This window comes from Hemitrygon akajei, chromosome 14 (assembly GCF_048418815.1).
Source record: "Hemitrygon akajei chromosome 14, sHemAka1.3, whole genome shotgun sequence".
In the NCBI taxonomy this organism is placed as follows: domain Eukaryota; kingdom Metazoa; phylum Chordata; class Chondrichthyes; order Myliobatiformes; family Dasyatidae; genus Hemitrygon; species Hemitrygon akajei.
Genome location: NC_133137.1, coordinates 38,868,004 through 38,893,982, shown reverse-complemented (window position 1 = coordinate 38,893,982; position 25,979 = coordinate 38,868,004). Strand labels below are relative to the sequence as shown.

Genomic DNA, 25,979 nt, shown 5'->3' with positions numbered 1-25,979 from the left:
TTGGGTATATTTAAAGTGGAGGTCAGTTGATTCTTGATTACTAAGGGTATCAAAGGTTATGGGATGAAGACAGGAGAATGGGGTTAGTGGGGGATAATAAATCAGCCATGATGGAATGGCAGAACATACTTGATGGACTGAATAGCCTAATTCTGCTCCTATGTCTTTAGGACTTAGTGAGTTAATCAGTAGCCTGTTGAGTTTCTATTGCTGATATCAGTTCCTATGCTGTACGTCTGCTCTTAAACAGTAATATGATATAAAATCAAACTTGTTCAATCTTGTTCCTTGTCTCACAGAATAAGGCTTTGATTTATATTGTGCGTTGTTCTTGGTCTGAGTGCTTTCCTGCTAGCTGACACTATTCTTCTGTTTTCAGGATGCTCACGAACTGTTCCACGTCCTCACCTCTGCTCTGGAGGATGAGCATGATCGCCATTCTCCAGTTGCACATTTATTCGACATTCAGTCTCTGCAGGTAAAGAAGCTTTAAGCTGGGATTGTGTCCCAACAGTTGTGAACATGATCAGTGTTTTGAGGTCTCTTGATCTTCCCTGAAAGAGAAGGATGATTACCTTCTGGTGTGTCTAAAACAAAAGTTTGACCAGAACTAAATATCCTGATCATTCTCTTCTCACATTTTAGGATTACTACAGCAATCTTCCACAGAGAAAATTGGAAATAAGTTACAATTGCATGACGAGCTGTGCTGGCGCTGGAATATGAGGCGACACTTGCAGGCTGCCCCTTCACATGGTTAGGTTGTGTTGGTTGTTAACGCATTTCACTGTATGTGTCGATGTACATGTGACAAACAGCTCTGAATCTGACTGACATGTTTTACATCAGTGGGCTCAAGCTAAAGTAAGGAGGGTGACTTTTTCCCCGACACACAATGAAAGTGAGTATTAACATTGCTCCCATTCAACTGAGACTGGATGAGAGGAATTCTTGCATTTACTTCTGCATTCTGCACACCTTTCACATCACTTTCTACATCTAAGAAATGTTTTTGAAGTGTCTTTGTTGTAGTAAAGAAAACACACCATAGATCATCTTAGGATGGTGAGCACCTACAGGGTAGATCATATATACACAATAACAATACAGAATAAAGTGTAACAGTTACAAAGAAAATGTAGTGCAGGTAAATAATAAGGGGCAAGATCATTATAAAGTAGACTGTGAGGTCAAGAGTCCATCTTATTGTACTGGGAACTATTCCATAGAAGCTGTCTTGAGCCTGATAGTATGTGCTTTCAAGTTTTTGTATCTTCTGCCCGATGGGAGAGGGGAGAAGAGAGAATGTCTGGGGTGGGGATTATGTTGGCTGCTTTACCGAGGCAGTGAGAAGTATAGACAGAGTCCATGGAGGGGAGGCTGGTTTCTGTGATGAGATGTCCACAACTCTCTGCACCTTCTTGCAGTCACCTGCTGAGCAGTTGCCAGACCAAGCTGTGATCCATACAGATAGGATGTTTTCTATGCTGCATTCAGAAAAATTGGTTAAGGATTAATGGGGACGTCAAATTTCTTTAGCCCCCTGAGAAAGTAGCCCCTGTGTGAACATTTTTGGCCATGCTTGTATGTAAATGCCTGACTACACTACAAACAGTAGTTCATTGTTTGTGATGAATTTTGGGATATCCTGCATTATGAAATACACTAAACATTGGAAATGTTATTGGTCTCATACAAGTATAGAGCAACGTGTATTTTGAATGTTTTGCAAAGTCATGTCATCTCAGACCTGATTGTAGCCAACTTGACTTATTTCCCAATGGCTCAGAGCTGAAACCAGCAAACACTGTTTAGTTCAGAAAACGTTTTTGTTTGCTTTCCATCAGATTTGGTAATCTCTCTATCTCCTTGGTTTTCATAGAGTCCACCAGAATTCGAGGAAAGCCAGATGAGCTGCAGGAGCCGAAGTAAGAATCTTCATAGTAAAATATACCTTAGTGACATTGGCACTCAATTGAGTGTGACAGTAGCCAAGTCAACACAGTGAAGGACTGGGCAACAAGCACAACCTCAGCTGAGAAACTAAACCAATGAGACATGCAGACAGCAGAATGTCCATTGAAAATTTGTGGGAATCATTTCTGATTTGAAGGTACCCAATGTGACCAATTTTGTGTAATAATCTGTAAAGACCTGCTTTCAGTTTAAAAACACTTCACTCATTGGTTAAAATTGATGAAGGACTATTCAACTAAGTAACCAAAAACTTGGTCAAAGACATAGATTACCATCTTAAAAGGGGAGGCAGAAGTGGTGAAGTTTTGGACCCATTCCAGAGCCCGCATGCTGGCAGATGAAACAAGTGGAGCCAGAAATAGGAGATACGCAGGAGCAATTATATTTACATATCATCTTCCTCGTCTTCTCCTCTCTGGATTTAATGATGAGAATTGTTGTTACTGGGAGATGGTGTTCCACTTTCTGAGGGTGGCGACAATACTAGGTGAAGTAGGGTCAGAGTAAGGCTCCATCAGCTTTAACCTAACTACACGTCTCTCCTACAGAAACAATCAGCCACCATGGTAGCCATCTTCCTACACCCATCCTACTAAGTGGCAGAGTGAAGTTAACAGCAGCTTCCTGAGCCCCAAAAACCATCCCAACTGAACTAACAGACTTGTGCAAAGACACAGTGGCCATTCTTCCCTCTCCTGTCATCCCAACATAACCACTTCCAGCAAGGAATTGCTGAATAGCATTCACCAATGTGCCCTCTGGAAGGTCTCTCTCATTCCCTTTCACAGCACCACTAGAGTCAGATGCCAAACTCCTTCTGCCCTACAGACAAACAAGTTAATGCGGCACATTTCAAGAGCTGAAACATGGTTCCTTCCTGTCCATCATCTCGCTAGCGTACTAGGCAGATTTAGGAATTGGGGGCTGTGAACTGGCACAGATGAAGAACTGAGGCCATGATCATATTGAATGACAGAGCAGACTTTAGGAGCCTGGTGTCCTCCTCCTATTTCCTTGTTTTGTGATGTTACCAACACATTTGGCTTGAGCATTTCTTCTGGAGATTGTCTCAATAAGTTATTTTCATCTATAATATCTAGATGCATATGATTTACTCCAAGATGATAACAGCAACAAAATAATTCATTGTTGCCCTCTTGTTACAGTCTGATTTTGTTGCTATCTCTCTGAGGTTGTTTTGAGCCTTTTATAGTCAATGCTCTGTGAAGCTCTCCCAGCTGTCCCGTTCTATTTGTCTATCTTTCCCTTTCTAGTCAAGAATCAGAAAAGCTGCTGATGGTGTAAATCTGAAATGAAAGCAAAAATCAAAACACTGGAAAGCATCTTAACACATCATTACTTCCCTCCGCCTCCACTTCCGGCAAGGATCACTCCCTCCATCACTCCCTTGTCCATTCATCCCTCCCCACTAATCTCCCTTCCAGCAATTACCGTGCAAGTGGAAGAAGTGCTACACCTTCTCATTCATCTCCATTCAGGGCCCCCAAACACTTCACCTGAGAATCTGCTGGGGTTAGCAATTGTGTCTGGTGCTCCCAATGTGGCCTCCTCTACATTGGTGGGACCTATCATAAATTGGAGGACCGCTTCGTTGTGCACCTACACTCCATCCATCAAACACGGAACTTCCAAGTGGCCAAACATTTTAATTCTGATTCCCATTCTGACGTGTTGGTCCATGATGTGCCATGATGTCATGATGCCATCTTGTGCCATGATGAGGCCACCCTCCGGGTGAAGGAGCAGCACCTTGTATTCCATCTGGGTAGCCTCCAAACTTCTGGTAAAAAAAATTTCCCTCCCCCTCCCTCCTTCTATTCCCCACTCTGGCCTCTTACTTCTACTCATCTGCCTGTCACCGCCCCTGGCTCCCCTCCTGCTTCCCTTTCTGCTATGGTCCGCTCTCCACTCCTATCAGATTCCTACCACTCCACTCCAGCCCTTTATGTTTTCCACCCACCGGACTTCACCTAGCATCTTATAGCTCTCCTCCTTCCCCTCTCCCCGTTCCTTTCCAGTCCTGAAGAATGGTCTCAGCCCGAAATAGCGATTGTTTATTCATTTCCATAGATGCCACCTGACCTGTTGAATTCCTTTAGCGTTATGTGTGTGTGTGTGTGTGTGTGTGTTGAACTGGAAACACTCAGCAGATCTGTGGGAAGATTAATACAGTTAATATTTCAGGTCTGGAGGTCAGGATTGTTGAAGGACTCATTTCTCCCAGCACAGATGCTGCTTGATCTGATGAGTGTTTCCAGCATTTGCAAGTTGTATTCCCCCTGCTGATTGATTTCTTTTGTTGTTCAAGGGCCTTTGCTGCCACCACCACGTCCTTGGAAGTTTCAGCACCCTTTCCACGGCCGACTAACCAGTAACATGGTGTGTAAACAGTGTGAGCAACAGGTGGGTGTGTGGTGGGGAACAGGTGACTACTCTCCAGTGTTTGTATTACTAGTGAATCCGTGAAGCAAGATATTTCTTTCTCTTTATGTCAGTGCTCCCTTAGTGCTCTGTTCAGGTTGGATTTCTGTGACAAGAGGACAGCCTCAGAATAGAGGGACGTCCATTTAGAATGGAGATGAGGAAGTTCTTTAGCCAGAGAGTGTGAATCTGTGGAATTCATTGCCACAGGTGGCTGTGGAGGCCAAGTCATTGTGTATATTTAAGGCAAGGTTGATATATTCTTAATTAGTCAGGGCATGAAGGGATATGGGTAGAATTCAGGAGATAGAGGCTGGGAGGGAAATGGATCAGCCATGATGAAATGGTGAAGCAGACTCAATAGGCCAAATAAGCATAATTCTGCTCCTATATCTGATGGTCTTATGGTTTTATATAAAACTGAAATCTGACCTGATGCCGGCCGATACAAGGACTTAATAGATTTTCCATAACCAGTCTGACCAGTGCTGTAGAAGTTAGAAGCTCAAATTACTGGTTTGCAAGGATGGAACACCAGATACTGATCAAGGATGTGCAAAAGATCATCGCGATCTCAACAAATGAATAGGCTGATAGCACAGTCCTACTTCAACCTGCATACTTTACCAGCATCTGTATACAACCTAGCCCGAATCTGGTCCAATCCCATCTGGCTTGGGATGGATAACTTGACTCTAGCAGCCTTCAGGCAAGAGAGCTGTGAACTCAAACTGACAATGATTTGGGTGGTGGGGTGAGATGGGGCAGGGAGAACCAGACTTGGATTGTAAATATTAGTATTACTTATCAGATATCAATTTGCCCCCTTGTGTGCCAATCAAATGCTGAAAACCACTTGTGTCACTATTGTAAGAGAGGCAGGTGCTGCTTTGACAAGTCATCAACTATATTTAAAGCAGAGGTTGATAGGTTCTAGAATAGAAAAATTGTCAAAGATTAGGGCATGAAGGCAGGAGAATGGGGTAGAGGGGGATAATAAATCAGCCATGGTGGAATGGCAGGTCAGACTCAATGAGCGAATGGCCTCATTCTGCTCTCTGTCTTATGGACTAATGGCTTGCAATACAATAGGGTTATTTGCCATTGTGTAAACTCTTCACTCCTCTTAGTGATTAGAGCTGTTCATGGCCCAGAGTCTTCCTATACTTTCCCTGAATTGGAGATTTGGAAAGAAAGTCCTCTCTGAGAGTGCAGATGTTCAGCATGCTGGCTGGTATCTGTGAAGAGAACATCTATCTTCCAATTATTATTTCTCCAGAATGACATAACATGGCTTGTATTCTGAAGAGTACTTATTGCTAACACTGTTTGAGCTGATGAGTTAGAGGTAGGGCCAAGCGTGGAGTTTTCAGAGAGCAGTCAGCTTTGCAAACAAAAACGATTCACTCAGTAACCAGTCTTCTCAAAGAGCACTGGAAACAAACCATAGCAACTTCTCCCAGTAATAGCCAGGTAATTTTATTTTACAAACCAAAGTGTAAAGAGTAGATGATTGCTAGATATGGGTATGAGGAATAATTAATCTTGGGGATTCCCATCATTATGACCATGAAACTTGATTGACAGGGAGATTATCCAATCATCTCCAATCTGGCTAGTTGATATGTACTCAGCAATTGCCGCTGCCTTTTTATCAGGTGCTAACTGACCTGCTGAGTATTTCCATCACAAGGCTTTAGCACTTATGGATGTAAAGTGCAAGGGGTGGGGGGTAATGTGGCTTTTGCCACTAATGCTGAACATAGGCAAGATTGTTAGCCTGCAATCATTCCTTGCAGATGTGGTTCTGTCAGTGTTTGATGGTGGAAATGGTCACTGAAGTGAGTTGAACACTAATGCTGAATTTCCCTCCTAGGGGCCTGTAAATTGGAAAACAGAAATTGGGGTGGGGTAATAGCGTACTGCTAGCAACTTGGGTACCTTTTGTGCCACTTTCTGTAAGGAGTTGTCTGGCATGCTGAAGCCCATGCTGTCTATCACATTGTACCCTGTGACTGTGTGGGTTCCCTCTGGTACTCTGGTTTCCTCCCATATTCCATAGACGTGCGGGTTAGTAGGCTAATTGTACACATAGATATAATTGGGCGATGCAAGTTTGCTGGGCCTGAGGGTCTGGTTACTGTGCAGTATTTCTTAATAATTAAAAATAAAATAATATATAATATAAAATAAAAATTTCCCAGTGTGAACTAAATTTCCTCGAGCACCTTGAAAGTTATATATTTGTGAAGTAAATGGCCAGGTGCAAACAGACTGGTCTTTGAGCTCTGTATGCTGTTACTCCTGCTGACCACTACATCTGCCTGTACTGAGTTTGCTCAAGTTTTACTCATTGTCAGTGGCCCTGGCATTGCAACCAGTGAGCTGTGAAACTAGGACAAACAGACCATGTCTGCTAGCACTGCAATCACTACCAGTACTCTCCCACCCTCCAGTCATGGCATATTAGATTTGTCGCTATAGGGAGAAACTATGCCATTACTAACTACACCTTTTCTCATCAGAGTCCTGTCAGGTACGACACGTTTGACAGTCTCTCCCTCAGCATTCCAACAGTGACGTGGGTATGTACCATCTGCACTTTAAACAGTTACTTGTTTTGTACCATATATTTATAAAGGCATTGAGTTTGGCTCTGTCACTTTATGTATGTAATGAAAGCCGGAATTTTAGGAACACAATTCCAAGCTGCTTGTCTTATGCAGCATTGAGGCTGTTACTGACACTTGGTTGGAAAACCAAGAGCTTGTCTGCTCAATTAGTCGGACATAAAGGATCTCTTTAACGAACACAGGAACTATGAGCAATATTCAATCTTCAAGTAATAATTACTAAAAAAGTGAACTGATTATTATTATTGCACTATGGAAGTTGCTATGTGCAGAAGTTGGGAAGATGGGCAGAGAGATGACAGGTCGAATCCTGAAAAATGTAGGTGTTACATTTTGGCTAGAACATTCTTTATGGTGGGTCCTGAGGAAGGATTGGGAGAAATGGTAGGATGGTGGAGATACTCTAACAACATTTAAGAGGAACTTAGTCGAGCAGTCAGCATACCATGTTGTTGAAGGCAGTGGTGTGATGTCTGGGAAATGGGACAGGTACTTGATGGCTTGCATGGATACAGTGGTCCTGTTTTTGTGCTGTAGGACTCTAAATTGATTGAGTTAGTACCAGAACAAGATTTATAGATGGTTTTGGGTTGTTTCAAGGCTGTGAATGGTGCAGTACAAAAGAAACATCCTTCAAATGTCCTGATTAAAGATTTTAAAAATAAATGGTTGTGTATCTTTAGTACCAGAAAATAAGGAACTGGGTCCACCAATCACTGTAACTGGATGAGCAACTGAACCCTGCAGATCTGCTGAGTCCACCAGTCACTAACTGGATAAATGACAGAACCCTACAGATTCACTAGTGAAGAACTAAAGAAGAATTGGTCAGAGATCAGGGTTGCAGAAGGGAAGGAATTCATACAGATCATATCATTACACAATGCACTGAGGTAGTACAAGATAAAACAATATCCATGTAACAGCTACGGAGAAAGTGCAGTGCAGGTAAACAACAAAGTGCAAGATCATAATGACCTCACGAGGTCAGAAGTCCATTTTACTGTATGAGATCCATTTAATATTTTGGTAACAGTGGGCTTGAAGCTGTCCATGAGCCTGATGGTACGTGCTTTCAGGCATTTGTATCTTCTACCTGATGGGAGCGGGGAGAAGAGAGAATGTCCAGGGTTGGTGGGTGCAATCTTTGATAATGCTGGCTGCTTAAGCAAGAAGTATAGACAGGGTCCAAAGTAGGAAGGCTGGTTTCCATGATATGCTGAGCTCTGTAGTTTCTTGCAGTCTCGTACAGAGCAGTTGTCATACCAAGCCGTAATACATCCAGATAGAATGTTGCATGAATGAAAATTGGCAAGGATTGATGGGCTCATGCCAAATTTCCTTAGCTTTCTGAGGAAGTAAGAATTATTGGTGAGCTTTCTTGGCTGTATCACCCATGTGGTAAGATCAGGAAAGGTTATTTTTGATGTTCACACTTAGAAACTTGAAGTTCTCAACCTCAGCATCATTGTTGCAGGCAGGAGCATGTGCACCATCCCACTTCGTAAAGTCAATGACGAATTCTTTTGTTGACATTGAGGAAAAGCAAAAACTTTTGAGTAAACTTTCCATCTCCTTTCAACACATTGTTATATGAGATACAGCCCACTATGATAGTATCATCTGCAAACTCCTAAGTGGAGTTAGAGCAGAATCTGCCTATGCAATGAAAAGGATGGTTGTTAGAGAGAGCTGCTGTGAGAATTAGTAATGTGGAACCCCAGAAAAACATTAAGCTGATGTACAAAGAAGAGTAACGGGAATAGATAAAAATAAGCAGCCGTAGAAAAGTTGCAGAAGAGATTTACAAGGACGTTGCTTGGATTGGGCAGCATGCCTTATGAGAATAGGTTGAATGAACTGGGCCTTTTCTCCTTGGAGCGATGGAAGATGAGAGGTGACTTGATAGAGGCGTATAAGATGATGAGAGGCATTGATCGTGTGGATAGTCAGATGCGTTTTCCCAGGGCTGAAATGGCTAACATGAGAGGGCACAGGTTTAAGGTGCTAGGGAGTAGGTACAGAGGAGATGTCAGGAGTAAGTTTTTTTACTCAGAGAGAGGTGAGTGCATGGAATGGGCTGCCGGAAACGGTGGTGGAGGTGGATTCGATACGATCTTTTAAGAGACTTTTGGATAGGTACATGGAGCTTAGAAAAATAGCGGGCTATAGGTAAACCTAGTAATTTCTAAGGTAGGGACATGTTTGGCACAACTTTGTGGGGTGAAGGGCCTGTATTGTGCTGTAGGTTTTCTATGTTCTATGTTAATTGTCCCATTCTGAAAAGATGGTATATTTAGATAGGGAGTGTTCACCTTGATGGTCCCATTCTGAAACGCTGTTATATTTAGAGAAGGATTGTTCACCTTGATGGTCCCATTCTGAAACGCTGGTATATTTAGAGAGAGATTGTTCACCTTGATGGCCCCATTCTGAAACGCTGGTATATTTAGAGAGGGATTGTTCACCTTGATGGTCCCATTCTGAAACGCTGGTATATTTAGAGAGGGATTGTTCACCTTGATGGTCCCATTCTGAAACGCTGGTATATTTAGATAGGGATTGTTCACCTTGATGGTCCCATTCTGAAACGCTGGTATATTTAGAGAGGGATTGTTCACCTTGATGGTCCCATTCTGAAACGCTGGTATATTTAGAGAGGGATTGTTCACCTTGATGGTCCCATTCTGAAACGCTGGTATATTTAGAGAGGGATTGTTCACCTTGATGGCCCCATTCTGAAAAGCTGGTATATTTGGAGAGGGATTGTTCACCTTGATGGTCCCATTCTGAAACGCTGGTATATTTAGAGAGGGATTGTTCACTTTGATGGTTCCATTCTGAAATGTTGGTACCCTGTATATTTAGATAGGGATTGTTCACCTTGATGGTCCCATTCTGAAACATTGGTATATCTAGGTGGAATGGGTCACCTTTATAGTCCCATTCTGAAATGTTGGTATATTTAGAGAAGGATTGTTCACCTTGATGGTCCCACTTTGAAATGTTGGTATTTTTCTATAGGGATTGTTCACCTTGATGGTTCCATCCTGAAACGTTGGTATATTTAGATAGGTATTGTTCACAGTGTTGTTTCCATTTGTAGGTGCTGACGTTACTGTTGACTTAAAGAGATTTGCAGTGTCCAAAACATGTGGGTAGGAAACACATGAGATAGTATTGTTTATTTTCAACATCTCTTATTGGCTAAGTATAAAAATGTCCAGGAGTGAAAGAGCCATGTCGTGTTAGATCAAGTTGTTTGATAAAGCAGTAAATCGCTATGATCTGCAGGGCGGACTCTCCTCATGTAAGAGCAAATTCCCATTAGGTGTTGATTACACTTCTCTGACTTTGCCATATTTACATGCTGACAACTAGAAATTAGTAACCATGTGATCAGTGGCTGTCAGATGTTGTTTATGAACTTAATTTATTATGAGCAGATCTTTACAGAGAATCAAAGGATGGTGCATTCAGCTACTGCAGTATTAAACCACAAAGCTGGTCTATAGCTGTACACAGAGCTAAAGTCCTCCCATACACTTAGAGCACTGGCCCACTGCATTCTGATATGTCAGTAGCGCCCTGATATAATCCTCATGGACTCTTGAGATTATTTAACTATGTGAATATCACTTACCAGGAAAGATTATCATAATTCAAATAGCATTTAGGGAGCAGGAACTCAGAGAAAGTGGGAGAAAATGAATGAATGCCCTATACCTCATCAAGGTTGAAAGGTAATTTTTTTTTTACAATTTATAACTTTATTTTTCTTATCCTAATCGGTGAGAGTAATAGTACTGAAGATATACAGGGTATGGGCTGGAAGTTCATCCTCTGTTGTATCTGTTATTTTTTGGATGTACTTGTACACATACAGTGTTATGCAAAAGTCATAAGCACATGTACGTATATATCGAGGGTGCCTAAAACTTCTGCAAGGTGCTGTATAATATCCTTCCAGTTACCAAATAAAACGTAATACTTCTGAGCTAATACAAAGCTAAGTACTCTTACTTCTGTTTCCCAACCACCTTCCTATTTTAATCCTTATACAGTACTGTGCAAAAGTCAGATGTACCCTAGGGACTGTACGTGTTAATGGTCAGTGGGGTTAAAGAGCCTGTTTCTGTGCGGCATGCCTCTCTAACTCTGTGACTGTTACTACCTTCCAGGGTAGACCAGTGTCACTGGATCTCTGCCTGCAACATTTCATCTCCTCAGAAACCATTAAGGATGTGGTGTGTGAGAACTGCACCAAGGTGAGCAACACCCCACCACTTGTTCTTGTTACCTCAGTGTTGTTGGTCTGAAAGAATAGAATATTAAAATGCAGTGATTGCTCACTGGATGGAATAACTTGGGAGTCAGGAAATGCAACCACATTATTGAGGAGAAAGGTTGGCTGAAAGTTTTACTGGGCAAGGGTAGAAATTTATGATCTTTCCCAATGGTTGAACTGTAAATGTCACATGATGCAAACTAGGAGGAACATGTGTTCCGTTCCTGGTCAATGTTGAAATTTGCTGATCTGGACAGTCATGTGTTTAATTCTTGGTCTATGTTGAAATTAGCTGATGACAAGGCTCTTGTGATGGATGGAAATGATTTGAGACCGGGGGAGCAGGGAGTGATTCCTTATCCTGATTGGTAACCTTATGAATCCTAAAGGGGAAGCTGAGTGTTGGATGAAGGCGTGGGCTGTTATTGAACAGCTGATAGACATGGTCCCTCAAGAATTGGAGTCTTCAGGGAAAATGGTGCAAGAGGCCCCAATGTGGTAGGTAGCTTCTTGGGTTTGCACAGCCCATTTAATGACGATGCATGTTAATGCAATTTGTGACCTGTAACCCTTCAAGTACAGTACATATATATGCTTGAGACTTTGCACAGTACTGTATAGTATATTTTTCCAGATACCAAATACCACTTAACACTATTGAGCTAATATAAAGCTAAGTACTCTTATATCTTTTCCCAACCACCATACTATTTTAACCATCATACAGAACTGTGCAAAGTTCTTAGATATATATATATATGCTTTAGGCTTTGCACAGTACTGTATAATTCCCAGAAATACTACTAAAGCTATCGTATTGGCAGCAGCTCCAACATGTTCATTAGATTAACCGTGGATGAGTCAAGAGCACTGGGATGAGAAAAGGGAGGGAAGGAAAAGGATACACTGTGCCACATCCCTGTGCAGTGTGTAATGCTGGAGAGGATTGACCATCAGATTTCGATTAACTGACTCAAGTTCTGGCAACCCTTTCCGTTCTTTCACAAATTTAGGCAGGGGAGAACCAAAGTGGACAGACTACAGAAAACCAGAGGACGACCTTCATTAAACAGCTGAAGATTGGAAAGGTGGGCTTGCATCAAGGATTGGAATTGCTTTTGGATGTAAATAGTTGTACACCACAAAGGCGTTAAGGAATTATTTTTGATTGAGCATTCAAAGTAAAAGGCCAAATCCCAAGAACAGCACAGGAACAAGCCCTTCAGCCCTTGATGAGATTCTGGTCAATGGTGTTTCCAGGATATTGATGATGGGGGTGGTGTGATGATGGGACCAGGATATTGATGGTAAAGTCAAACATGTACAGCACGTAAGTGGGCTCTTTGACCCAGCCCCTCCAAGCTGGTTGTCCTGTCCACCTACACAAATCCCAGTTGCTTGTGTTATGATCATAACATTCCAGCTCTTATATTCTGTGCCCCAACCTATGATGGAAAGCAACTTCCTATCATCCACATCCTTCTCCTTGGTCAAAGATGCATTTATGTTTTTATGTATTTAGGATTTTGCCCACATTGGTTACTCTTTCATCCCTAAGGGAGCCCATTCTTCCTCTGCTACCATCTTTCTGCTAATATACTTGTAAATTGACTTGGGATTCTCTTTAATCTTACCTGCCAAGAATATTCCAAAGCATCTTTTGCCCTCTTAATTTCCTTATTAAGTACATCCTCTGTATTACTCAACGGGTCTCACTAGATTTTCATTGATTGCACTTGTCATGTGCTTCTGTTTCCTGATCAAGCCTTTCTCATCCAAGGTGCCCAAATCTCTCCATCTTTTCCTTTCACTCTTACCACAATATGCTGTCCCTGAACCATTGCTAACTCCCATTAAATGTCTCCTAATTGTCAGATGTTGTTTCACCCACAAGCATCAGCTCCCAATCTACTTTTGCCAGATCCTGTGTGTGCATTATTGGAATTAGCCTTCCCCCCCCAATTTCGGATCTGAACTTGAGGATCAACCTTATCCCCTCCTATAACGACCTTAACACTTACAGAATGTGCTCACTGTTTCCAAAGTGTAATCATGCTTCTGGCACCTAGTATGTCTACAACTCACTGATCCTAACTTGTACATCTTTGAAATGTGGCAGGAAATCCACATGGGGAGAACATACAAACTCCTTACAGATAGTGGTGGGAATTGAGCCCTGATCTTACAGCTAGCACCATAAAGCATTATGCTAACAAGTACATTAGCATGCCACCTAAACATTATGGAATCTATTGATAAGTTGCAGACAACCTGTCTAACTTAAAATGTGGAAGATTATCTCTATGAGGTGTCATTAATTGAGAAAATCAATGTGTGCTATTGTTCCTGACCTTTTCCTCCTGTCCTCCTCAGCTTCCTCAGTGCCTGTGTATCCACCTGCAAAGGTTGTCGTGGTCCAACCAAGGAACCCCTCTGAAGCGCGACGAGCATGTCCAGTTTGGCGAGTTCCTCTCGCTCGATGCCTACAAGTACCGCAGCCCATCTCAGAGACGAGGGCACTGCAGACTGAGCAGACCCGCCAGCACTGGAAGCCTACCTCACATGCTGGAAGCCACTGTGCTGGGCAAGTCAGGTACTGTTGGAAATAACAGCAAATGGCCGGGCAGCATCCCAAGTTAATGGCACATGGTGTTTCTCACGAAAAAAAATTCATAAGTTGAAAATGTTCTTTTGGAATATCTGCATTCAGTTTGTGCTTCCACTTTTCAGCTCTGTGTAATGAGTTAGATATTAACTACCTTCACTCCCATGGTCTCACTCTCCGCCTTTATCAATCCTCCTTTAACACCATCATCTTCGCAGCTGCCCACTTTGTTATCTCAATTTCATCTCCACACCCTCAACCATTTACATCGCCTCGTAGACTTGAGGTCTCCGTTGATTGAGGTGGACCATGGATATTTCATCCTAGTTGTCTAGGTATGCAAGCCAGGGCAGCACAATATGGAGAGCAAGCTGTTGCCCGTGCAGCAGGCTCCCCTTCTCCATGTAGCTGATGAACGCAAAGATGCAGAGACAGATACAGTTTGCACTGGCGCAGTTACAGGAGTTTCCAATCAGCATTGATCTCAATGCAGGACTGCCTTAGGGACACCAGCTCCATATTTTTCCCTCGGGGTTTACTCTCAAAGCCTTCCCATGAGGGGGTATAGCTACAAGGCAGTGGAGGTTTAAGATAAGAGTTTTCTTTCTCCTAGATGAGCTCCCAACCATGACTGACAAGTCCCATTGGCCCAAAGTGACTGGTTTTAAGGTGCCAGTAATCTACCTTTGCCCCTTCTTGTCTGTAGAAATGGTTTGGCCGATAGACTAATGTTTATTTAATAACATGAGGCAAAGATTGAAGCTGGTACATCTAGGCAGCATCAGCTGCACACATTAATTACCGTAGATTTCGCACTACAGAGCGCACCTGATTAAAAGCCGCTGGCTCTAATTTTAGAAAGAAAATCAATTTTGTACTTGTACAGGCCGCACCGGATTTTAGGCCGCAGGTGTCCCACGTTGTAATATGAGATATTTACACAGAAAGATATTACACGTGAGGATTTTTTAACTTTTAATTAAATCCATATGGTAACAAACAAATATATATTGCAAATGCTTTTTTTCGAACCGTGCCTGTAATACGGCTACTTTTAAATATACATACGTATCGGTAACACAAATTACGTTGCATATACTTTTTTACTGAACAGCACGAACAACATTCCAATATCTCCTAGCGACTGGTAAAAATATATATACTGCAGCCTACCAGGAAAAGTTATTGATCGCCTTTAACTTAAAAGCAGCGTTTTCGCTCGGGTCTAATGAGCTCGGCTAATGTGCTCGGGTCTAATGAGCTCGCGTAACGCGATCGGGTCTAATCGGGTCTAATGAGCTCGGCTAATGTGCTCGGGTCTAATGAGCTCGGCTAATGTGCTCGGGTCTGATGAGCTCGCGTAACGCGATCGGGTCTAATCGGGTCTAATGAGCTCGGCTAATGTGCTCGGGTCTGATGAGCTCGCGTAACGCGATCGGGTCTAATCGGGTCTAATGAGCTCGGCTAATGTGCTCGGGTCTGATGTGCTCGCGTAATGCCCCCACCTTCCCGTTTATCGCAAACCGGTATTTCCCACAAGACGCGGCGAAACCGGATGTGACGTCTAGCATTCCGGGCTGTAGTACAGAAAACATACTAACAAATGAATTACTAAGCGAAAATATTATAAACTAAATAACTGCCATAAAGGCAGCACAATGCTTTTCTTCGAGTGTTTTCCATGTTGATGAGGGTGAGTACAAATGACTGATTTACAATAATTTAATTGTGAAAGTGCGCTTGATTTATCGTACAATTTCATTGGACCTCTGTGAACTACTCATCAATTTTATTGGTCTACTGTTACGAGGCAAAATGTTTTTGGCGGCATGAAAAAAAACCATGCATTAGCCGCTTCGTAGTAAAGGCCGCTGTGTTCAAAGCTGATCAAAATGTGGGAAAAAAGTAGCGGCTTAAAATCCGGAATCTACGGTAGGTCTTTTAATAAAACCTTTGCTCCCAGCTTCTGTTGAATGCACAAAAATTCATCCAGCACCAGTATCCATCTCCAAATTATTGGGTAATTTTGTTAAAATTTTCTTTGGTAAAAAGAAATTTCACGGAGGACATATTGGACATAATTGTGTACAGTGCTGAGAAGGTAAATAGAGCAACAGGGCTTGGAGATGCTTTGTAATTTCATAAAGATTAGCTTTATTTGTACATCAAAACATCAAAAATATAGTGAAATATGTCACTAGTATCAGAGGTGTGCTGAGGCAGCCTGCAAGTGTCACAACACTTCTGGCGCCAACAAAGCTGGCCTGCAACTTACTAATCCTAACTTGTGCATCTTTGGAATGTGGGAGGAAACCAGAGTACCATTAATTTATTAATCTATAAATCTCTTTCTTCTTTTATGTTTTCTTGCAGGATCCACACAACCTATCCTTGGTAAAACACAAGTTGCAAATGGAGCATGTTCATCTTTGCTATCACCTTTTGCAACTATGCCACCTTTGGGGACTAGAAGTTATCCGTGAGTCCATTTGATGTTCCTTCATCCCACTCACCCTTTCTCACCTCCCCAATGTCGTTCTACACATAGAAATAAATTAAATTGCAGGCCCATTGGGATCTACTCCAGAATCAAAAGGTCCTTCAGATGATATACAAGGAAACAGTTGGTGTTAGCAGGTAGTAATACAGAACACCAGAGATCCACAGTAAGTTAATAAAACATAGTGCTCCCTGTGATGGTGGAAGCAACTATTGCATCATTTCCATTTGTACAGAGGCAAATCAGATTTAGAAGGTATATTTGTTTCATGGTTCCTAACTTCACAAAACCAAATGCAGTAAAGACTCTGAATACAGTTCTTGTCATTTCTCCTTGGAAAGAGTCGGGTGGCACTAAATTGGATGATCTTTGAAAGATCTGTCACAGGCAATAGTAACTTATCTGTTTTGTCACAATATAATGCTGTGGATATTATCTCCCATCTGCTCGACTAAGATGGTCAGTAATTTGTTACTGTGCAAGCAGAAGCATGATGAATATTTTGTTCTTTTGATACTCCCCACTGATTCAGACCCACATTAAAAAATTAATGTTGACATGCGGATTTTAACAGCATAGTGGATGAGTAATGCAGTGGTATGACGTAAATTATGGAAAATGTAAAAACACAGTTTTTAAATTTATCTGAAAGTTATTTTTGAAGCTATTATCAACAGCAGTAAACATAAAATTGTGAAAAAGTCTGGCTCACTAAAATCCTTCAGAGATGGTTATTGTTCCCCTGCAGCAGGGGTTACCACCCTGGGGTCTGCAGACTCTTTGGTTAATGGCATAAAAACATTTGGGAACCCCCTTGCCCTACAGGTTTGTTAGATTGCCACTGTGGGCTTGACAGGACAAGTTGCCTCTCTTGATTCTGCAGTCAGCATGTAACATCAGATCCACAGCAATATGATTCGTAACTGCCCTTTGAATTGGCTCAACAAATCTCTCAGTTCATAGACAGTGAAATCCTTGGAATACCATAAGACACAGGAACACAATTAGGCCTTTCATCCCATTGAGTCTGCTCCACCATTCAGTCATGACTGAATTATTTATCTTTCAATCCCATTCTCCTGCCTTTTCCCATAACCATTGATGCATTTACTAATCTAGAGCTTATTAGCTTCCACTTTAAATAAGCCCAGTGACATGACCTTCATAGCCATCTTTAGCAATGAATTTCACAGAATCGCCACCCTCTGGCTAAAGAAATTCCTCCTCATCTCAGTTCTAAAGGGATGTCCTTCTCTTCTGAAGCTGTCTCCTTTGGTCCTAGACTTTCCCTTATAGGAAACATCCTCTGCATGTCCACTCTAGCATTTTCAAAAGATAAAGATCTAGGCAAGTTTCTTTAGTGAGGTCTTCATTTACTAGATCACAAGGTAAGGAGGGGAGATTTATTTATTTATTAGGTTACACCTCTGAATAGCCTCTTCCGGCCCTTCAAGCTGTGCCACCCAGCAATCCCCTGATTTAATCCTATCGTAATCATGGGACAATTTACAATGACCACTAACCTACTAACCAGTCCGCCACTGGACTTTGGGAGGAAATTGAAGCACCTGGATGAAACCCAGGCCATCACGGGGAGAACGTACAGACTCCTTTCAGTCAGCGATGGGAGTTGAGCTCAGGTTGCTGGCAGTGTAAAGCATTGTGCTAACCACAGCACTACTGTGCTGCCCCGTACCGTTTTGTGATAGTGGTGGGGGTGATAAAGAAGACTTTCCCTCAATACAAACCCTACTTCTCATTGCAATCCCTCAGGTCTTCAGTGTACTTGTTCCGACTGATGTCTGTGGTGGTCCACCATGGCAACATACACTCAGGACATTTTGTCACCTATCGCCGCTCACCATCCACCTCAAGGAACCCGTTGGTGGTGAGCAGCCAGTGGATGTGGATATCAGATGACACGGTGCGCAGAGCAAGCCTACAGGAAGTCCAAGCCTCCAATGCCTACCTACTCTTCTACGAGCGAGTCCGGCCCCTGGTGAGGCACACGAGCCGCGAGTTTGTGCCGGAGGAGTGAGTGTGGCTGGGGTACTAGGCCAGTGCTGTAAAGGGACAAATAATCTTTACCACTGGAAAGGAAATTAAAATCTGAAAAGAGCCGGAGACTGGTTAATGCTGATCTTATACTTGCCTTGAAATCTGTGCAGTGAACCAAAAGAACAGGAGGATAAATCAAAATATTAATTTATTACCTAAAGTTAATGGCCCCATAGGGGGAGTAATTTGTATCCTGTATATGCAGACTTTGTGGAACTAGTTGAGAACTTTTTACGTGAAGTGGTTGAATGTTATGGGAAGGTCCTGTTGCATTCTTGAGTCAGAATCATAAAGGGACAAATGCATCCAGGCACGTACAAATGGACCACAGATCAGATTGGTCACATTGGAGGAACAGCTGTACTTAATACTCTGTGGCATCTTGCTACATTCCTGGCTGAGCTCTGAAGGTTCAACGTAAGGTTGCACCCATACATAGGGCCAGAAAGATCACAGAAACTTTTTCACTTCAGATATATGTGCCATTATTCAATAACAGCAGGGAGGGGTACTGGAATCGGTCCTGACTCGTGATGGGAAAGCCCCATTCTTGCTGCTGGATTGAATTTTGTGTGAGGAGAACATCAGGCTGTGGTGTCCAGGTCAGATCATCTGCCTGCGCTGCCAACCTCATTGTCTCATGTGAGAGTTACCATGTCCCAGTTGGAGTTGATGCCTTCAGGAGAGGAAGGGTTAATAAATAACAGCGTCTGTATGATTTGTCAGATAATGAATTGCCTATGTTTTAATTTCACTACAATGGAAATAATTCTAGATGAGCGGGTGCAAAGCCTGAACAGACCAGTAGAGACAATTGTGGAGTATAGGTATGTCAATGAATTCTCCCTCAATGGATTATTGGAAATTCTCACTGGTAGAGAGTTGGTGTTCAGAGGACTCCAGGCAGAGTTTGTATGGATACATCTGTCTATATGAAATAACAAAGGGTTGACCCCTTTAATGAAGTGTTTGTCTCCTGCCTCCCAATCGGACATAACAAAAGAAACTTGTGCTAGTTTTATTCAGGCTTTGGGTGTGTTGGCTAGAGAATAAGGCATCATAGACTCTGAGAGAATTGCTCAGGTTTACAAGCCAGAATGCCCAGGTTTTATGCTTGGTAATGCTGGGTATCTGTTTATCTGCCAGTCTGGTTAGAGAAGGTTGGAGGGGTGGGAATGAGCAAGTAACTCACCTTTATCCTTTCAGTTCTCTTTCCTTCTGCTGCCATGGGCAATGGGTCAATGATAGCCCCATCTAAGAGTTTTGAATTTAACCAAAGTTTCCCCAGATTCAAAGAGCTGATAGTTGTCCTTTGTGATGACCTTCCTTTTATTCGTTACCCCAGGAGTACTGCACCACTTTCAGTTTTACAGAATGTAACTGTTCTGTGCCCTCAGTCATCTGTTGGTTTGGTCAGTGTGTGCAGTGGGCAGGTATCAATTCTGCCTTTCATGGACAAGTGTCGAAGCTGCTGCACTTCAGTAAGAACTGGCTCTTCCAGCATAGTGAAAAGGATTGGAGAAGTGAGGAGTGATAACCTTTTCACTTGGATAGTGGTCAGGCCACACTTGCTGTCACCCTTGAAGATGTGAGAAGCTAGGTGCAGCATCGTGTTTCATAAAAATTTTGTGTTGTAAGGTGGAATATTGGCCTTTCTGAAGAGCTCGTATCTGGGCCGCCATAGTATTGTACTGCCTCCTAGACCAGAACAAGATTACGAGCAGTGTTCCTCACCAACCATCATCTGAAATCTTTACACTTCCGACCACTATCGTTGGTGGACAGAAGATACAGTCCCACCAGTTTACTTGGCCTATCCTGTTTGAGACTGAATTGTACAAATCAGGCTGGCCCAAGATTTGACAAGAGTGAGCTGATTTCCTGAACGTGCACCGGTGTTCACGTCAGTGAGCCACTCTCCTGAATGTGCACTGTTCACGTCAGTACATGATCTCATAAATGTGGGTCTTCCCATCAGTGAGCTGATCTCCTGAACATGCACTAGTGTGCACATCCATGGAGAGTGGCATCACACATGACAGTGGTTTCCAATGTTATCCAGGTACCCATAGTCTGGTTCTCAAATGAAGGATCACCTGACCATTTCCCCACCGCATAGTTCCAGGTGGTTTAGTTATCACTTTCTTCCAATTCTAGAATCCTGACGTCCTACCTAATTGTGTTAATGGATGAATCCCTATCCTTGAAATGAATGCATGCTTTCAAATCAATAGAACATAAAGTATTTGGGGAAGAGGATAATGTTGGATAGGGTGTGTTCATTGGGCCAAATGGCCTCATTCTTCTGCATCTTGTGGTCAATTAAAAAGGTCAACAGGAACAGTAATGATACCTGATCCTTGTACCGTTCAGTCTGATACAAGGATGATGGGTGGGTGGGCTGGATTGCCAGATATAATCCTTTAATCCAGGGGCTCCCAACCTTTTAAAGTCATGGATCCCAGGTTGGGAACTCCTCCTTTAATCTGTCTTCAAAAGATTCTCATATTATCACCACTTCCACTTCTAATTCCTCTCTCAGAAGATCCCTCGTCCTTCACAAAGAATTCCAAGATGTGTTCTTTCTTGAAGGTCATTCACCCTCTTGACTACCTTGCCCATTTGTCAACTGTATAGGAGTGCAGTCCCAGAGATAATTGGATTTGATGTTTAATTGTGTTTTAGCCCAACCACAGAGGGCAGGGATCTGAAGTTTAGATAACCCTGGTTTGTTTTCACAGTGGCTGATGCACTGAGACAACTGTTTAACAGCATGTTGACTGTGATTGGCTCTGCAATGCGATTACTGATACTACAGTTCTATCTTGGACAGCTTTACCAGATTATTTTCTGATTGAAATTTTAATTGTTCCCTGTTAGTCCTCACTAAATTTGGAGTTCGGATATTTTACACTTTGATTTTCAAGTATTTTAATAACTGCCCCTAGTGCTGGTAAATTAGTGAAGGTTGTATAATATGGTAATATCATACCATGTAAACATTCGAGAGGCTGTTTATTAATTTAGCTGGTGTGGCCTTGCATGTGTTATTGAATTGCCAGACAGAAAGGAATATAGTGCAGATGCTGAATAGCTGAAATAAAGCAGACTGTTTGAAACACTCAACAGGCCAGGCAGCATTTGTGAAATGGGAAACACAGATAACATTTCAGGTCAGTGATCTTTCATCACTTGGGGTTTCAGGTATCTAAGGAATGCTAAAGTTTCTAAAATCTAGTTTCCCTTGCTCCAACATTTTATAAGTGAGGGCTCCACATTTCAACTGAAATTAGATTCCTGTTTTCATCTGAATCACTTGGATCCAAGACCATGTCTTAGTGTTGCTGCCCAACAGAGTTTCTGCTAAACCATAACAGTTAGATTATAGGTGACATGCTGTATCTATATCTGCATTGACTCGAGAGCGGGTTCTCTTCAAAGTGCCTGTAGCTTTGTATTGTGACAAAGTCTGCCCTATTTTATATTGCATGTGTACTGGATAATGGAGGGTAGGAAGGAGAAGTGTGCGAGAGACAGACAGACTGGATGACTGAGCAAAGCTGGATCTGTTGTAGCTTGGCTCTGTTTAAAAAGGTCATATTCTGGAATCTTTTGATAGAACTCGTGCTGTTTTTTAAGAGGTAAATCAAGATGACTGTGAAGGGACAGGAAAAGGCTGACCTATTCTGTGCCCACTGCACTTTGCATCAAGTCCTGCCCTTGCTGATGGTGTACCCATTCATCTCCATGACGATGTAACCATAGGGTTTGTGAGTCTGTGTATGACATGTAAAAGTGAACACATTTATGTAGCTGATTTTTATGTGAAGTTCTGATTGTATGAATGAGAAACTTCAAGAAAGCACCTTTTGCACTAACCCAATAATTGTATGTGTGTATATATATATATATGAAATGGATCAAGGAGAAAGTATTTTCCGGTTGTTTTAATTAATTTGTCAAACAGGAAAGTAATAAACTCTTCATTAAGCTGACAATCATTCTCTATTTCTCATTATTTTTTATTTAGTGATACCACACAGAATAAGTCGCCCTGGCCTAACGTGCCCACGCTGCACAATTACATTCATGTGACCAATTAACCTTGTAACCCATACATAGAATGTGATATGGGAGGAAACCGGAGCACCCAGAGGAGGGTCACAGACAGTGTCAGGAGTTGAACCCAATCTCTTGAGTCTGTAATAGCGTTACACAAACCGTTGTGCTACTATTCCACCCAGATTTTAAGGTGGATTTGCTTTTTATTTCAATTTTGAACCAAGTTTGCCCTTTTTCTTCAGAGTCCAAAATCAAGACTGGCAGGAAGCCAGCTTGTCGGAAGTTCCCTGGCCCCCATCATCTTACTTTTACTATGGATGTCCAATCCTTACAGACCTCTATCCTCCACCAGGAAGGCCTCAAAGCCCTTAATTTCTTTCTGGACACCAGGCCCAACCAGTTCCCCTCTACCACCACTCTCCTCCACTTAGCAGAACTTGTTCTTACTCTAAATAATTTCTCCTTTGGGTCCTCCCACTTCTTTCAAACAAAAGGAGTAGCCATGGGTCCCAGCTATGCCTGCCTGTTTGTTGGCTATGTGGAACAGTCTATGTTCCAAGCCTACACAGGTGACCATCCGCAACTTTCCTACACTACATTGATGCTGCTTCCTGCACCATTGTTGAACTCATCGATTTCATCCACTTTTCTTCCAACTTCCACCCTGCCCTTAAATTCACCTGGTCCATTTCTGACACCTCCCTCCCTTTTTCGATGTCTGTCTCTATCTCCGGAGACAGCTTATCCATCAATTTCTATTATAAACCAATGGACTCTCACAGCTACCTGGACTATACATTGTCCCACCCTGCTACTTGTAAAAACTCCAACCCCTTTCTCTCGATTCCTCCATCTCTGCTGCATCTGCTCTCAGATGAGGCTTTTCATTCTAGAACGAAGGAGATGTCCTCCTTTTTCAAAGAAAAGGGCTTCCCTTCCTCCACCATCAGCGTTGCCCTCAACTGCATCTCTTCCATTTCATGCACATCTGCTCTTAATCCATCCTCCCACCATGCTACCAGGGATAGGGTTCCTCTTGTCCTCACCTACCACCCCACCAGCCTCCAATTCTAGCACATAATTTCTCCACAATTTCCGCTACCTCCAACTGGATCCCACCGCCATACACATCTTTCCCTCCGCACACCCCCCCCCCCCCCAACTTTCTGCAGGGATGACTCCCTACGCAACTTTCTTGTCCATTCGTCCCTCCCCACTGATCTCCCTCTCCTGGTATTTATCCTTGCAAGTGCTACACCTCCTCCCTCACTACCATTCAGGGCCCCAAACAGTCCTTCCAGGTGAGGCAACACTGCACCTGAGTCAGTTAGGGTCATATACTGTATTCGGTGCTTTCAGTGTGTCCTCCTGTATATCAATGAGACGATGTAGATTGGGGGACCACTTCACTGAGCATCTACGCTCCGTCCGCCAAAACAAGCAGAATCTCCAAGAGGCCACCCATTTTAATTCCACTTCCCATTCTCATACTGATATGTTCAAACATGGCCTCCTCCACTGTCGGGATAAGAATACACTTGGGTTGGAGGAACAACACCGTATATTCCTTTTGCGTAGCCTCTAACCTGATGGCATGAACATAGACTTATGAAACTTCCAGTAATGCCTCCACCCCCCTGCACCATTTCCCATCCCCTGTCCCTCTCTCATGTTGTCTCCTTGCCCACACATTGCCTCCCTCTGGTGCTCCTCCCCTCTCTTTTTGTCTTTCTTCCGTGGCCTGTCTGTTTCACCAACTTCCTAGCTCTTCATTTAATCCCACCCCCTCCAAGTTTCACCTAGCGTTTGGCGTTCCTCTCTTCGCCCCCCCCACCCCCCCAAATCCACTCCTTGGCTTTTTTTCCTCTAGTCTTGAAGGGTTTTGGCCCGAAATGTCAACTGTACTTTTTTCCATAGGTGCTGCCTGGCCTGCTGAGTTCCTCCAGCATTTTGTGTGTGTTGTTTGGATTTCCAGCATCTGCAGATCTTCTCTTGTTGGATGTTGGTGTGTGTGCTGATGCTGAACGGCAGAAAGATCGGCTCATTTGAGTTGCAGATTACGATAGGGTAATGGTATTGATATCCAGAAACCTGGATTATTTATCCAGACCCAAGAATTTCAAATCCCACAAAGGCCGCCAGCTAATTTTAATTCCTGGAGATGTCATTACCAATTTGAACTGAGGAAATAGAGGATCCAAATGCAAAAGGAGGTATTGAAGCCAAGGTCTTGAACCTTATTGATTCATTTTGTGGGGATGATGGTATTGAATGCTGAGCTGTAGTTGATAAAGAGCATGAAGATGTATGCACCTCTTCTGTCCAGATGTTCCAGGGTTGAGTGACGAGCCAACTGTGGACCTGTTGTGCTGTAGGCAAATTGGAGCCGATCCAAGTCATTTCTTGGGCAAGAGTTGATACGTTTCATCACCAACCTCACAAAGCACTGCAACACAGTGGATGTAAGTGCTATTGGACAATAGTCATTGAGGCAGAGTACCACGTTCTTCTTATACATGAAGCTTGCTTGAAGCAGGTGGGTAGCTCACACTGCGGAAGTGAGGGTTACAGATCTCAGTGGAACACTCCAGCCAGACGATCAGCATTGGTCTTTAGTACTCAGCCAGGTACCTCACCTGGGCTGGATGTTTTCCATGGGATCACTTTCCTGAAGGCTGCCCACACATTGGCCTCAGAGACTGAAATCATAGGATCATTGAGAGCCGTGCGAGTTCATGATGGTTGCTCCATGTTTTCATGGTCAGAGCGAGCCCATCTGGGAGCGAAACCCTGCTGTCACCCATGTCGCTCGGTCTCACTTTGTAAGAGGTGATAGCGTTCAAGCACTGACACTGCTGTTCAGCATCCTTCACTCATTCAAGTTTATAGCCAATTTGCATATCAGACAGCTTTCCAGAGATTGTACCTGGCCCTCTTGGTCGCCAGCCTAGAATACCTCTGACAGACAGTTCAGGTTATGAACAGTGCTCAGGAACTCACCTCTGTTAAGCAGTGTCTCAAACTCCAAAGGATATAGATTGAATTTTTCTAGCCGTTCACAATGAGACAAACCTCTTGTGTCAGGAATTAGCCTGATGAACCTCTTTCAGACTAGCTCTTACATATTTTTGTTCCTTAAATAAGCAAACCAGAACTCTGCATTGTATTCCAGTTGCCCTCATTGTACAACAACTCCAAACTCCTGCAGTAAAGATCTTGCTATTGTCTTCCCGACTTACCTACTAACCTTTTGCAATTTGTACACAAAAGCAGCTAAATCTCCCTGTACTCTTCTCATCTATAAATCTTACTCCATGTAGATAATAGTTTGTCTTTTAATTCTTTTCAAAGTGCACCTCTTTCCTTATGTTAAACTTGGCCTGGATTTTGGTGAAGTCACTAGAGTGGGAATGG

At 42.8% G+C, this 25,979-nt stretch overlaps 1 protein-coding gene across 4 annotated transcripts in view; it reads left to right on the top strand.

The window, feature by feature from the left end:
* The window catches only part of LOC140738513 (ubiquitin carboxyl-terminal hydrolase 30-like), a 40,578-nt gene extending 18,077 nt beyond the window's left edge, over positions 1-22,501 (top strand). Inside the window, exons 5-13 of one of the 4 annotated variants that reach the window (XM_073065885.1) lie at positions 380-478; positions 1,883-1,928; positions 4,307-4,377; positions 6,945-7,004; positions 11,234-11,320; positions 12,354-12,428; positions 13,714-13,933; positions 16,319-16,424; positions 18,219-22,501. In XM_073065885.1, the coding sequence (XP_072921986.1) occupies positions 380-478; positions 1,883-1,928; positions 4,307-4,377; positions 6,945-7,004; positions 11,234-11,320; positions 12,354-12,428; positions 13,714-13,933; positions 16,319-16,424; positions 18,219-18,483 (1,029 nt within the window). In that variant the 3' untranslated portion in view covers positions 18,484-22,501. Of the gene's footprint in view, positions 1-379; positions 479-1,882; positions 1,929-4,306; positions 4,402-6,944; positions 7,005-11,233; positions 11,321-12,353; positions 12,429-13,713; positions 13,934-16,318; positions 16,425-18,218 lie in introns of all 4 variants that reach the window. The other 3 variants (XM_073065883.1, XM_073065887.1, XM_073065886.1) reach the window with 3 other exon arrangements.
* Positions 22,502-25,979: the final 3,478 nt, after the last annotated feature.